The following is a 14,877-nucleotide window of genomic DNA, read 5'->3' on the forward strand; positions in this document are numbered from 1 at the left end:
CGAGTCTTAATCTTCACAAGTTTGTTCATAAACAATTTTCTTATGCTTGGGCTCAACACCTTTATTAAACAAATCTAAAACTAAGACTTAAGCCTAACTTGTTTATAAACAAATAAACATTAATGAGCTTTTTATAGAGATAAACCTGATTTGTTTAAGAACGGCATAGCGCATTTACGGCCCTAAATTAATCAATATCATGTTATTTAAAACTTTAAATGATATGTCAATTTGTGTATTATTAGATCCTAGAAATAAAATTTTAAGTTTGTGAAATGGACTACGATGAAATGAAGAATATCAGTGAATACAGGGGAGCAATATTTGGTGTATCATGCATGCATCACAAGGATAAATGCTACTTATTGATTATATATTTAATCATATAATATTAAACATTTTTACTACATCTAACACTGTAATATCAGGTTTTATTACTCCAAATATCAAACCTCATTGTAGCGAACCTTGAAACAAATACACAAGTACAACACAAACAGAAATATGATTATTAGTTTATTACAAAGCAAGATAGATTAGTCCAAGCGAAGGAAAATAACAAGGAAATAAAACATGTTCTTTTACATTACACACAAATATTTTTCCTTTCTTAGGGTATATCTGCACTAACTTGTTCTGCAGTGGATAGCTTAGTGTATTCCAAGCTTCCAATCTCTTTTTCTCCCTGGTTATTCTTGCACTCATAGTAGAAGACAGTGAACGCCATAAATTCAAACATCTTGATCAGCCACAAACAATTGAGCATAACTAACACAACAGATAGTCTAATTGTTGTTGATTTTTCGCTGTTGGCCAACCTAAAACCCGGAATCACAACCAAGGATGGTATTCCAAACACAATATTCAGAAAAACCCCACTTAACTTAAAGCCCTTTACTAGCACTCCAGCCCTTCCTAGTGCATCAATTCCACATTTTTCTTCGAGTACTGAAACCACAAGTGCTAAATTCCAAACAACAGCCAAGTAACAAAGGAAAACCACTGCTGGAATGAAAATTATGATTGCAGATAAAGTAACATGATCTGGAAAAATCAGCACCAAGGGAATGAGAGTTGCCCATGTTAGGAAACAATAGCCTAACTCGAACAAAGTTAAGTAAAAAAAAGTAATGAAAGGTCTTTTCCATGATTTCACTACTCTCAATAGTAATTCTTTGATGGATATGTCTATTCCTCTATGTGTTACCCCTGATGCTAAGATTGTGGTTGCAGCACAGAATATGGATGTGACATAGGTGGTAACAATGAAAATCCATTCCAACCCAGCAAAGACTTGGAGATCTTGCCGCACAGCAGTGACAAGCTTTGCAAATTGAGAGGTACCCGGAGTTGTGAGCTGTAGGAAGGCGGCGTTAGTGATAAGATCTTTGAGCAATGGTTTAATGGAGAAAGTGTTTGCCAAGAAGAGCAATGAGTGAATAGAAAGGATGAGTGAGGTGATGGAAGCCATGAGCTTCCCATGTTTTAAGAAATTTTTGAGGGATTCTCCAAGAATTGCCATAAAACCAAAAAATGTATACAACTCCATGGTGCTAGCTATTGAGGTTTGATATTTGATACAGTATGCGATAGGGAAAAGGCACAAGATAGAGGCTGCTTATATAAACAGTGTAATTATGGCAATTTGAATTAGTCTATTTCTACTATATTGTTTTAAAATAGCGAATAAAAGTCTCTTCATGGAATTGACTCCCAAGCATTGAGGATAAGAAGAAACTTGTTACCAAGAAATTTAACAAAATATCATATAACCTAACAGTGACATTTTGATTTTATCTCATGAACATGACCAACAAGTAGATATATAAAATAGAAAAATTATGGCAATTTGAATTAGTCTATTTCTACTATATTGTTTTAAAATAGCGAATAAAAGTCTCTTCATGGAATTGACTCCTAAGCATTCTTTAAGGTGAGAGGATAAGAAGAAACTTGTTACCAAGAAATTTAACAAAATATCATATAACCTAACAGTGACATTTTGATTTTATCTCATGAACATGACCAACAAGTAGATATATAAAATAGAAAATTTAGAGAAAAGACAAAACATTGTAATAGGGTTGTTAGATTCTAAAGACTTAAGATTTGATGTATTTAGAACTATAATGTGTAATGTTGGCAAACCATGATCAAAACAATATGTTTAGTCTTGTTTAGGCTTGCTCAAAGTTGTGTAATTCATGTAAAGTTGGAATCGAGTGGCTGCAGATGTATTAGTGCATTTCGGTCTGGCTCGATCGATCGAAAGTCGGCCAGAATGTTCTTTTCTGCAGAATTTCCAACTCAGTCCTACCTAATTAAACATTTTAGGGTTTTATTTTTTTGCCCTAGGTATATAAGGTAAAACCCTAGCCACGTTTTTTGTGAGTTGCTCTGGTTGTATTGTTGCTTATATTTTGCTGTTTGTGTGAATCTCTTGTGAGATTCTTGAGGAACTTTCCTTCACATAAACTTATGGTTTTCAAGGTAGAGATTATATCAACATCTTGATGATCAACTCAGTTGCTGCCATTGGAGTTTAAAGAAACACAAACGGGGGATGCTTGTATCTTGTGGAGAATTCAAGAAAGAAGGAGTCCGTGAATTCGGAGCTTGCATATGGTCGTGTTAGTAAGTTCTACTGGTGGGTAGTATTAGGAAATCGAGCATGGGTGCTTGTAAGTCCTTTTGTATGAACTTCGATTATTTCATATAGTGGATTCAAGTTTACCTTGAAGATAACTAGGTTAAATCCTCCCCAGGTTTTTTACCGGTTTGGTTTTCCTGGGTGATCATATCATTGTGTTATTTATATTTTCGCTGTTATATTTCTTGATATGATTATTTGATTGTGTTAACCTAGATTTGCATAATTTGACTAAGTTAATCACTTGGCTAATAAACTAGGTTAATCCAATTGTTGTGTTTTAAGGGGTCTAAAACCCTAACAAGGATAATTGCAGGCTTTGTGACACAAAAATCTAACAAAAAACTGAAATCTTTAAGCAACCAAAGAATGGGAAAAAAATGTGTCTATACATATATAAGTGTGTGTGTGTGTGTGTAAAAGAATGCTAGGGAATTGTAACAAGTTTTTTTCCAGCGGGTTTCATTTATTCAATTTTGACAAGTCAATCAACAATGGCATAACAGATGATCTGGGCGCTCATAAATCATGACTAATATGATCGTGGACTAAAATTAATTGCAAAAGATGAAGAGTGGCAGTGGGGACAGCATAATGACCTAGAAGTTGTTGTTGTTGTTGTTGTTGTTTTTTTTTTTTTTTTTTTTTTTTTCATTTAAAATATAAATTAGGAATAGGATAAACTAAATTATATAATTAACCTTTTCCCCTAAAAATTTGTATAGACTCTTAATCGAAAATAAAGGAATAAAGATTAGAAATATCTTGCTTTGAATCATGAATATCAGTATATTAATGATATATAAAGAATTACTAACCAAATGATTTTCAAGCATTAGCAACAGAATAATGCATATATATATATATATATAAGTGTGTGTGTAAAAGAATGCTATGGAATGGTAACAAGTTTTTTTCTAGCGTATTTCATTTATTCAATTTTGACAAGTCAGTCAACAATGGCATAACTGATGATCTGGCGCTCATAAATCATGACTAATATGATCGTGGACTAAAATTAATTGCAAAAGATGAAGAGTGGCAGTGGGACAGCATAATGACCTAGAAGTTGTTGTTGTTGTTGTTGTGTTTTTTTTTTTTTTTTTTTTTTTTTTTTTTTTTTTTTTTTTTTTTTTTTCAATTTACATATAAATTAGGAATAGGATAAACTAAATTATATAATTAACCTTTTCCCCTAAAAATTTGTATAGACTCTTAATTGAAAATAAAGGAATAAAGATTAGACATATATATCTTGCTTTGAATCATGAATATCGGTATATTAATGATATACAAACAATTACTAGCCAAATGATTTTCAAGCATTAGCAACAGAATAATGGTGGCAATTCCCTTTTATGATTAGGACATTATTCACTTATCTAGCAATGAGCAATAAATCTGAAATGGAAAAATTATTTTACATTAATGGATAACATGTTCGGCGGCAACACAAAGTAACACATACAATCTTATTATATTTAGTTCTTAATAGCAAACATGGCTCACTTAATATTAGTCCATGCATATATTTTGAGGTAATCCCAATTGAAATTTACCATCAATAATATGGATTATAACTACACTCAACTAAACCTCACAAATCATACTGACTCTTAAAATTGAAAGAAGAATAATAAAATGATGGAGAGACTGACAGACAAATAGACAGAGATAGAGTAAGACAATTAACATATTTAACTTGGCAACTTATGCTCATATTAAAAAGCCATTAAATGGCAATATATTTACTCTATTGAACCGAGTATTACAATGAATCCAAAGTGTGGTATCTAGAGGAATACATTAGGCTAGCTTAGCATGGTAACCCAATTACCACACACCCTTGGTGCGATAGTTACTTTACAAGTATAAGTGCTTGTGGAGTATGAGGGGCAAGGGTCGGGGTTCAAGTTTCTAGGAGTAAGCTTCACACACGCACACGCACACACACACGCGCGTGCGCGCGCACACGCGCACACACACAAATACACATATATATAAAACCAAAGCCCCCTACTTTTTTGCTAAGCTCCACAAATTTCCACTTCAGCATTATTTAAATAAAAATTTTGATTTTTTTTTTTCTAAAACTCGATAATACAAAAACCTAAATTCTAATTAAACCCGATAATACATAAGCACGTTTAGGACTCCTTCCTCAATCTCACTCACGTTTAGCACTCCTGTCTCTGACTTTTGGTTTACTTTTTGTTACTCACACCACAATTTTTCACGTCATCTCTCTTTTATTTAAATTATATTTACTTCAAACGATCCACACATAGTAAACCTCCTTCTCTCCCACTCCAATCTTCTTTTTCACAATCACTCCTCTCTTCCCGCTACCCCTATCTATTTCTCTCTTTTGTTTCCTCATGGCTCAAACACAAAGCCTTCTTTATGAAAAAAATAAATAAATAAATAAATCGTGGAATGGCAATGTTGAGATGTGGCTCGAGAGTCTTGAAGATGTGAAAGTCATACAAATACAAAAACTACGATGGAATACATATGGATTTTTTTTATCCAAAAAAAAAAAAAAAAATTATGCTCCACAAACCCTAGACGTAAAATCGTTGTAGCAACTTCTCATCTCTCAAAATCGGATGGTCAAGTTGGAGTCATTGTGTTGTTGTAAGTCAGTGGCTTTTCTATTTAGGAGTCCTTATTTTTCAATTTGCATGAAAAGTTGTATTTCTGGTATAAAGTTGTAGTTCTGGCGTTTTGCTTAATTTCTTCCATATTCGAAGTTTACTGTGTGAGAGTGGAGGTTAATTAATTTTTTGTGTTTCATGTTTGAATAAAAGAGGAGTGGGCGGCATTAGTTTTGTTGTTTCTTTTCATCTCCTCCAATTCTCATCTTTAATATATATAATTCTTTTATTTATTTGCTAGGTTTTAAAGTGAATATATATGTATGAGAAATTTGGTTTGTTTTCCTATGATCTCACTAAATTCATGGAAAAGAAACTCAGGATTATAACAACAGTTTGTGATAGGTATGTAATAGTGATTATTAGCATTTGGATGTATTATAGTTTCTTATAGCATTATTCTTGAGAAATCAAAGGGCATATATTACACCTTTATCCAAAGCTTTTTTATGCTCTTGACATCATACTTTTAAAAATTGTAAGTTTTGATTTATAACTATTAGATTTTTCCAATGATAATCTTCACTTGGAAATATTGAATTGCATATTTTAAGTTTGAAGTTACAAAATTAGGTAAGGTTGACAGATAACTTTAAAAGAAAAGATAAAAATCAAATTATAGATAGATGCACGGTGGGGATCAAAAATTTTTATTTTCAAGGATTACATTAATTAGATTGACATTTTTTGGGGACAGTGTTTTGAAATTCTTTTATGTATATTATAGAACATTGACCTTTTAATGAGAAAGAATACGGCTTTGGTTTGTGATAAACGAGTTTCCATGACTTTAGGGTAGTTTTTGGTTTTCTTTTTATGTTATATATGTTCATGAACATTGAGGTTTGTAAGATTTTTTTTTTTTTTGAAGTTTGTGAAAAATTTTGAATTATACTTTTTATTTTCCTCCTGTTTTCATTAGAAGAAAAAGTCCACTAAGAGAGATGAATTGCACCTCTATAGATTTGAATTTGATTTAAATTATTAAATATATAATTTATTAGTAACTCCTCTTTTATTGTTAAATATGATCATGAATTGAGTTATGATTAATTGATTGATGATCAATGTGATTGACCAAGAATTTAAATTTATTTTTTTCTCAATTCAAAAATATAAATGGTGCTTTCTCTCTCAAAAAAAAAAAAGTTAATTCAACTTAATTTCTAGACAGTTTCCTACTGGTATAGATTGTACTTAAAATTGTAAACTATTTAGTAATGTATAGATCCTATGAAGTTAAATATGCAACTATTATGTGCCTCCCTTAAAGGTAATATATAGACTTAGCTAAATTTTTACATCCTTCAAAAAAAAAAAAAAAAAAAAAAAACTAAAGTTTTACCTGATGAATAATGTTTTTTTTTAATGCATTGTGGCAACNAAAACAAAAAAAAAAAAAAAAAAAAAAAACTAAAGTTTTACCTGATGAATAATGTTTTTTTTTAATGCATTGTGGCAACATGATTGAGATTTCTATGCAAACTACAAATTGAGTAAATGCTAAAAGAAATATTTTTATTCATGTTTGACGTCAAAGTACCTTGATATCTAAAAAAAAGCATATGAAAACGTGGATCATGTATGTTTCATTTTGAATTTGATGTCTAGGGGCAATAAGTATGTTCTCATGTCTTCCCTCATGTTGTGAATATCTATTAATTGTTTTTGTGGAAATGAATAATATGGGAGAAACATTAGTAGTATGTATATATATAGTGTTTTGTCTTATAAAAGTTAATTCATTTGTAACTATTTGGTGCATTGTATAGGATAACAACTAATATATAATATTCTAATACATTTGTAACACTCATACATTTTCACAAACAAACGCTCACAAATCCCACAAACACAAAATAACATAAATCCTATTACATCCAAAATAAATTCTTAATATTATGATATTAACATAAATCCACCTAAACTACTTTATGAAGAAACCTTTTTATTTTCTTCTAAAAGTGTTTTTTTTTCGCATATATGAGACCCTCATATGAAAACCACCAATCCCTTGATATTATTGTCTATAAATAAGACTCAACTTTTATTCTAAGGAATACATTCTCCACTGGCAAAGTGTTGGTGCTTCTTATACTTGATAAAAATGAGATTTTACCCCAGAGGGAGCTTAGAGGGTGCCATTATCTCCACTCAGCCATTTTTTCTTCCACCCCAAAAAAAAAAAAAAAAAAAAAAAAAAATAAAAAGGAATCTACAAAATAACTTGTTTCATAGACGATACCAATTATTATTATTATTATTTTAGTAAAGAATAGACTTTCCTTCCGTTAATAATAATAATAATAATAATAATAAAACCAAAAGGATAACCAATCTCATTGAACATAGATTATTTTTTTCTGGAATGACGAAAGTAACGTCTTAGAATTGATATATCAACTGCCCTTTGTAGCTTTCAAAATAAAAGATTTCAAAAGTAAACTCTTCAATAGAAGTCCATTATTCCATTCTTTTTAGGTAGTTCATTGGTTCAACTGTCAGCTTGACAATTTAATTACTCCGCTTGGGAGGAGGGAATGGAATGGAATGGAAATGAATAAAAAGAATAATTTCAAAATATTCTTCCATTCTCTTGTTTGGAGTTTTAATGGAGGGAATGGAAAAGTCCATTCCCTTGTTTGGGAGTTTAAGTGGAAGGGAATGAAATGGGTAGGAGGGAACACCCATTCTTTCTATTCCCTTAAAACCTCAAATTTTATTCCTCCCGAAATTGGGAGGAATGGGAAGAATGGAATTAGATTTAATGATTTTTTTACTAAAACTCCTGAAATACCCCTATATATTCAACCCTTTATTTTAAAACAGAGGTTTAATAGTAATATTGTCATAAAATGATTCCATTCCATTCCCTCCATGTTGCTCCCAAACAGGATTATTTACATTCCATTCATTTTCATTCCTTTCCATTCCTTTATTTTAAAACATCCAAACAAGGTTACTTAATTTCATTCCATTCCATTCTTTTCAATTCCTTTCCCTTACTTAAATACATTCCATTCATTTCTATTCTCTTATGATTGTCTCATTCCATTCCATTCCATTCCTTTATGAACTCCAAGCAGAGCCTAAGATTGTCTCATTCCATTCCATTACATTCTTTTATGAACTCCCAAGTAGAGCCTAAGGATCTGTTTAATGTGTGTCCTAAAGGTACATATTAACAAATTCATTTTTGGAAAAAAATTTATTGAGAATTGAAAAAGTTGTCAAAACTTTTTCAATCAAAAACTTTTTTCAAAAATTGTATACTATTATGTGCACTTAAGACACATGTTAGTAAAATTCTTTAGTTAATAGCCATGGTGATGCGTTTCGTCTCACGTGTTGTACGAAATATTTACTAATTCAATAAGAAAAAAAAAAATCGGAAGGAAAGAAAAGGTCCGTTTCATCTATGAGGAATAGACGTTTCAAAATTGGAAGGAGGCTGTAAGATAGTGATTGTCTCATAGATCAGATAAAGAAAATGGAACCTAAATGCAATGAAAAAGAAAACCATAAAGACATCAACTTGAAATATTTTTTTTTTTTTTTTTTTTTTAAGGACACATTAGGTTTGCTATCTCTGAGTGACCTTTATCACCTAAAATTCTCAACTTGATAATATAAATAAAATTAATTTGATTAAAATGTACAACTGAAAATACAATAGGTTGAAACTTAAAAAAAATAAAAAAAAGATGATGACCTTGTCATCAATGGTGCCATTATGCCCAGGAAATTTGTTCTAGCTTATTATAGGGGAAAAATATATACTTCTCTTTCTTTTGGTTAACTGTAACAGACTGTTTCATGCCATCAACGATATTGCTATGTATCAAATATTGGGCCTTCTAGTTAGACCACTTGCAAATGATAACTTTTTTTTTTTTTTTTTTTGAGAACCAAGACCAAGCATTTTTATTAATGAATGTGGGCTAAATCAGCCTGTAAAACAGAGACACCATTCGGTAGAACATCTTCCTTCCAAACAACATCATATATATGCATGTAAAGCATATCTTGCTAAACTATGAGCATCTATATTACCTTTCCTCTTAGTTTGAGAGTAGTGTAATTTAGTAAAAATTCTCGAGCTAAAGTAAATATCTTCAACCAATAAACCATCTTGCGTTAAGATCTCTATCCCCTTTTGCAATACCGTCACCACAGCCTTTGAGTCGCTTTCCACTACAACTTTGTGAAATCCAATGTCCGATGCTAGCGTGATCCCACTGTGAACTGTTGGAAAAATAGTATGGAGTGAATAAGAAATTGATATTTTCTATATTCACTTGAATATATTATTATAAGAGGTGGAAATCCTTGAGTCCCACATTGGAAATAATAGAAAATATGAGCATTGGGCTGGATATTGGGTTGGACTTTAGGCATGTGTGGAGTAGGCCCACTTATCCAATTAATAATAATAGTTTATTATTTTATTATTGAGTCAGAGTCTGTGCACAGCAGTTGAGATCTGAAACAGTGTTTCAGTTTTACGTTACGCATAGTTTCATGGTCCTTCATTCATAGAAAAGAACTTTTCAGAGAAAAAAAACTCAGAAAGTGAGAATTTTGTACATTCATTGTGTCAAAGAGAGAGAGAAAGAGGCATTGAGTAGTTCATAGAGCACGACCTTGAGTGCTTCTTCTTCGTGCTGTTTGATCATTTTATCCTGGGAGGCAGACGTCCACGAGTCTCAAAGCACCATAGAGAAAGTGTGAGGGGCGAAATCTGCTTTAAGAAGATTGGGTAAAACACAAGACTTGATCTCATTGTTCATCCTTTAAAGCATCTGTCTGTGAGTCTTCAATTATTTGCAGATTTCTATTTATATATATTCAGTATTTATTAATTGTGTGCGGTTTTTATATCTATTTGTGTTACTGCTTATTGTTAAATCTGTGTACGGTTCCTTTTACTTTATCACATCAGTAAATTGTTGAATAAATACCCAACAATCTTAAAGTAGATTTTAATTTACTCTTGTGATTTACGGTGAAAGGAATTCTGTGTTCGTTGAAATACGTTAATCGGCAATTGTTTATATACTGTGCAAAACTTGGAAAACTGGGTTTGTGTTTATCGTGAACTTTGATCTTTTAATAACGCCGATTACGTGCTTGACTGAGATTGTTGAATTATAAGTTGTTGTTAGTTGATCTTTACTTTTTCCTTTTATATTATTTAATTAGGGCTTTTTTGTCTTATACGAATCCTTGTTTGACTGGCTTTGATCTATATATTTTTTGCTGGTATGTGCGAATGGCTCCTGCATTGTTTGGGTTTGAATTTTAGTGGGTTTATAATATATTATATTATATTAGGATTTTTATGAAACTTGGATTATTGCTTGGCTGGGTTTTGTTCAGGCTGTTGTTTAGTTTGTTTGTTCTGTGCGTGCTCCTTTTCTGCAAATCGGTGTGACAGAAAGCTTGACTTTCTTTTTTGCACAGTAACGTTTTGGCATTTATTTCTTAAACTTGGCTGATTTTAAGGACAATTTGTTTGAATTTTGTTGAACACAGATGTCAAACAAAATTGTTGTGAATCCTGTTGTGGCTCAAACCAACATGAACTTTTCTGCTGTAATTTCTGAAGTGAACTTGGTAGGAGAAAATACCAAGGAATGGTGGGTGGACACTGGGGCTACTCGTCATGTATGTTCAGAAAAGAAAATGTTTTCCACATATAATCCTGTGGGTAGTAGAAGAAAAATTTTCATGGGAAATTCCTCAACCTCTAAGATTGAAGGAATTGGAAAGGTTGTGCTCAAAATGACAACGGGCAAGTTTCTTACTTTGAAAGATGTATTGCATGTGCCAGAAATTCAAAAGAACCTTGTATTTGGCTCATTGTTGAGCAAAAATGGTTTTAAGTTGGTTTTTGAGTCTGATAAATTTTCACTCTTTAAGAGTGGAATGTATGTGGGGAAAGGATATGTGAGCAATGGCCTGTTTAAGATGAATGTAATGACTGTTATTAATAATAATAAGGGTGCATCTTCTGTTTACATTCTTGAGTCATCTTATGTATGGCATGGTAGATTGGGTCATGTTAATTATCATACTTTACATAGACTAATCAATTTAAATTTATTGCCTATATTTATTGCCTAAATTTGAAATTGATTTTGATCATATATGTGAAACTTGTGTGGAAGCTAAGATGGCTAGAGCATCTTTTAAATCAGTTGAAAGAAGCACTGAACCTCTAGATTTAATACATAGTGATGTATGTGATATGAAATCTGTACAAACTAGAGGTGGTAAGAAATATTTCATCACTTTCATAGATGATTGCACTAGATACTGTTATGTGTATTTGCTAAGGAGCAAGGATGAGGCAATTGAGGCATTCATGCAATATAAAAATGAGGTTGAGAATCAACTCAACAAAAAGATTAAGGTTCTAAGGAGTGATAGAGATGGGGAATATGAATCACCTTTTGGTGAGTTCTGTTTACAGCATGGTATTGTTCATCAAACCACTGCACCCTATTCACCTCAACAAAATGGAGTTGCTGAAAGGAAAAATAGAACCTTAAAAGAAATGATGAATGCAATGTTGATAAGTTCCAGTTTGCCGCAGAACTTGTGGGGGGAAGCTATTCTTTCCGCCAATTATATTCTTAATAAATTGCCTAGAAAGAAAACCAAAAAGACACCATATGAGTTATGGAAAGGTAAAAAGCCTTCCTATCAATTCTTAAAGGTGTGGGGGTGTTTGGCAAAGGTAGTTGTCCCTATTCCTGAAAGGATAAAGATAGGATCAAAATCAGTGGATTGTGTCTTCATTGGTTATGCTCATAATAGTAGTGCATATCGGTTTCTAATTCATAAATCTGACGTTCCTGACATGAATGTGAATACCATTATTGAATCAAGGAATGCAGTATTTTTTGAAGAAATATTTCCTTACAAATCCACACAAGTATCAAGTTCTCTTAAGAGAAACTTTGAGTTTATGTCTAGTACCTCTCACGATCAAAAGTTGATGGAAGAGAGGAATAAGGTTGAGCCTAGACGTAGTAAGAGGGCTAAAATGTCAAAATCATTTGGTCCAGATTTTCTAACTTATATGTTAGAAGATGAACCTCAAAGCTTCAAGGAAGCTATCTCTACACCTGAGGCGCCTTTCTGGAAAAAAGTTGTCAATAGTGAGATTGAATCCATCTTACAAAATCATACATGGGAACTAGTGGATCTTCCACCAGGTTGTAAACCTCTAGGATATAAATGGATATTCAAGAGGAAATTAAAGGCTGATGGATCTATTGACAAGTATAAGACAAGACTTGTTGTAAAGGGTTACAAACAAAAGGAAGGTGTGGATTATTTTGACACATATTCACCTGTTACAAGAATAACATCCATTCGGATGTTGGTGGCTATTGCAGCGTTGCATAACCTAGAGATATATCAAATGGATGTAAAAACAGCATTCTTGAATGGTGAATTAAATGAGGAGATTTATATGGAACAACCAGAAGGGTTCATTGTTCCTGGTCAAGAAAAGAAAGTGTGCAGGCTTGTTAAATCCCTTTATGGATTAAAGCAAGCTCCAAAGCAATGGCATGAGAAATTTGACAATGCAATGTTGTCAAATGGGTTTAGAATCAATGAGTGTGACAAATGTGTGTATATTAAAGATACTGCAAATGGCTATGTCATTGTGTGTCTCTGTGTTGATGATATGCTTATTATAGGTAGTAATAATGATATCATTAAGGCTACCAAGAGAATCTTGACTAGTGAGTTCGACATGAAAGATTTAGGTGTTGCAGATGTGATACTAGGAATGAAAATTTCTAGAAAATTTGATGGACTTGTATTATCTCAAACACATTATATTAAGAATGTTCTTGAGAAATTCAAGGAATATGATGACAGTCCAGTGAGAACACCTATAGATGTAAATTTACATCTAACTAAGAATAAAGGGCAAGGCATATCTCAATTGGAGTACTCGAGAATAATAGGCAGTCTTATGTATATAATGAACTGCATTAAACCAGACATAGTATATGCTGTCAGCAAGTTGAGTAGATACACTAGTAATCCAGGGGAAGACCACTGGAAGGCAATAGTTAGGGTTTTGAGGTATTTGAAATACACTCTAAATTATGGGTTACACTACACTCCGTATCCAGCTGTACTAGAAGGGTACAGTGATGCTAATTGGATATCCGATACAAAAGATACCAAATCCACAAGTGGATATGTCTTCACACTTGGTGGTGCAACAGTATCTTGGAAGTCTTCTAAACAAACATGCATTGCTAGATTCACAATGGAATCAGAATTTATCGCATTGGACAAAGCAGGAGAAGAAGCAGTGTGGCTTCTTCATTTCCTGGAGGATATGCCAATGTGGATAAAACCTGTGCCTCCTATTTGTATACATTGTGATAGCAAATCAGCTATTGGTAGGGCACAGAGTCATATGTACAACGGTAAGTCTTGAAATATACGTCGAAGACATAATACCATGAGGCAATTGCTCTCTAATGGAATTATTTCCATTGACTTCATAAAGTTGAAAGAGAATATAGCGGATCTGTTAACCAAAAGTTTGAGTAGAGAGCAAGTAAATTGCTCATCGAGGGGAATGGGGTTAAAGCCTATTATATAAAAGTCTCCGGGATGGCAACCCAACCTAGCTGATTAGAGATCCCAAGATCTAGGTTCAAAGGGACAACCGAATCGTGGAGATTATTTTTTATCACTATGGAGATAACATCACCCTCCCATTCCTATGATGAAATAGTGATGCCTATAAGTGATGTTCAGGACAAGCTTTGCTTTTAACATTTCTTATATCTTGGAATTCCGAGTGGGGTATAGCAGGATACTCTTAATAAGAATCACCTATATGAGTGTGAAGTGGGCCGCTTCCATGAGAGTTTTAAGGTTGAATTCTCTAGAGCACTTCATGAAATTACCAGGATATGTTCAGGGCCGAAATGAACACAACTATAAGAATCGAAAAATGTCTGAAAAGGAGCTGTGTGAATTCTATTGTCTTGGTATACACAAACGGCTGAACAATTCAAGACATCATGTTCACTGGTTAGCTAGTATATCCGATAGTCTTTCACAAAGGAAAGTTCAAAGCCAAAAGCTACTTCTCCCGATACAGCAACTTTTCTTCTACTCTTTCTGTGTCTGCATTGTCATTTGCATTGTGCTTTATCAATTTCTATTCATGTGGGGGATTGTTGGAAAAATAGTATGGAGTGAATAAGAAATTGATATTTTCTATATTGACTTGAATATATTATTATAAGAGGTGGAAATCCTTGAGTCCCACATTGGAAATAATAGAAAATATGAGTTTTGGGCTGGATATTGGGTTAGGCTTTAGGCATGTGTGGACTAGGCCCACTTATCCAATTAATAATAATAGTTTATTATTTTATTATTGAGTCAGAGTCTGTGCACAGCAGTTGAGATCTGAAACAGTGTTTCAGTTTTACGTTACGCATAGTTTCATGGTCCCTTATTCATAGAAAAGAACTTTTCAGAGAAAAAAAACTCAGAAAGTGAGAATTTTGTACATTC

The 14,877-nt window shown here is 32.6% G+C and overlaps 1 protein-coding gene across 1 annotated transcript; it reads right to left on the reverse strand.

Annotated features, from left to right (window-relative positions):
- Window positions 1-610: 610 nt before the first annotated feature.
- LOC112015528 (uncharacterized) lies at window positions 611-1,549 on the reverse strand. The gene has a single exon (XM_024047936.1). It carries the CDS (start codon window positions 1,547-1,549, stop codon window positions 611-613), a length of 939 nt encoding a protein of 312 aa, XP_023903704.1.
- Between the last annotated feature and the right edge of the window lie 13,328 nt (window positions 1,550-14,877).

The sequence above is a fragment of the Quercus suber genome, unplaced genomic scaffold (genome assembly GCF_002906115.3).
Source record: "Quercus suber isolate HL8 unplaced genomic scaffold, Cork oak 2.0 scaffold_55, whole genome shotgun sequence".
Taxonomy (NCBI): Eukaryota; Viridiplantae; Streptophyta; class Magnoliopsida; order Fagales; family Fagaceae; genus Quercus; species Quercus suber.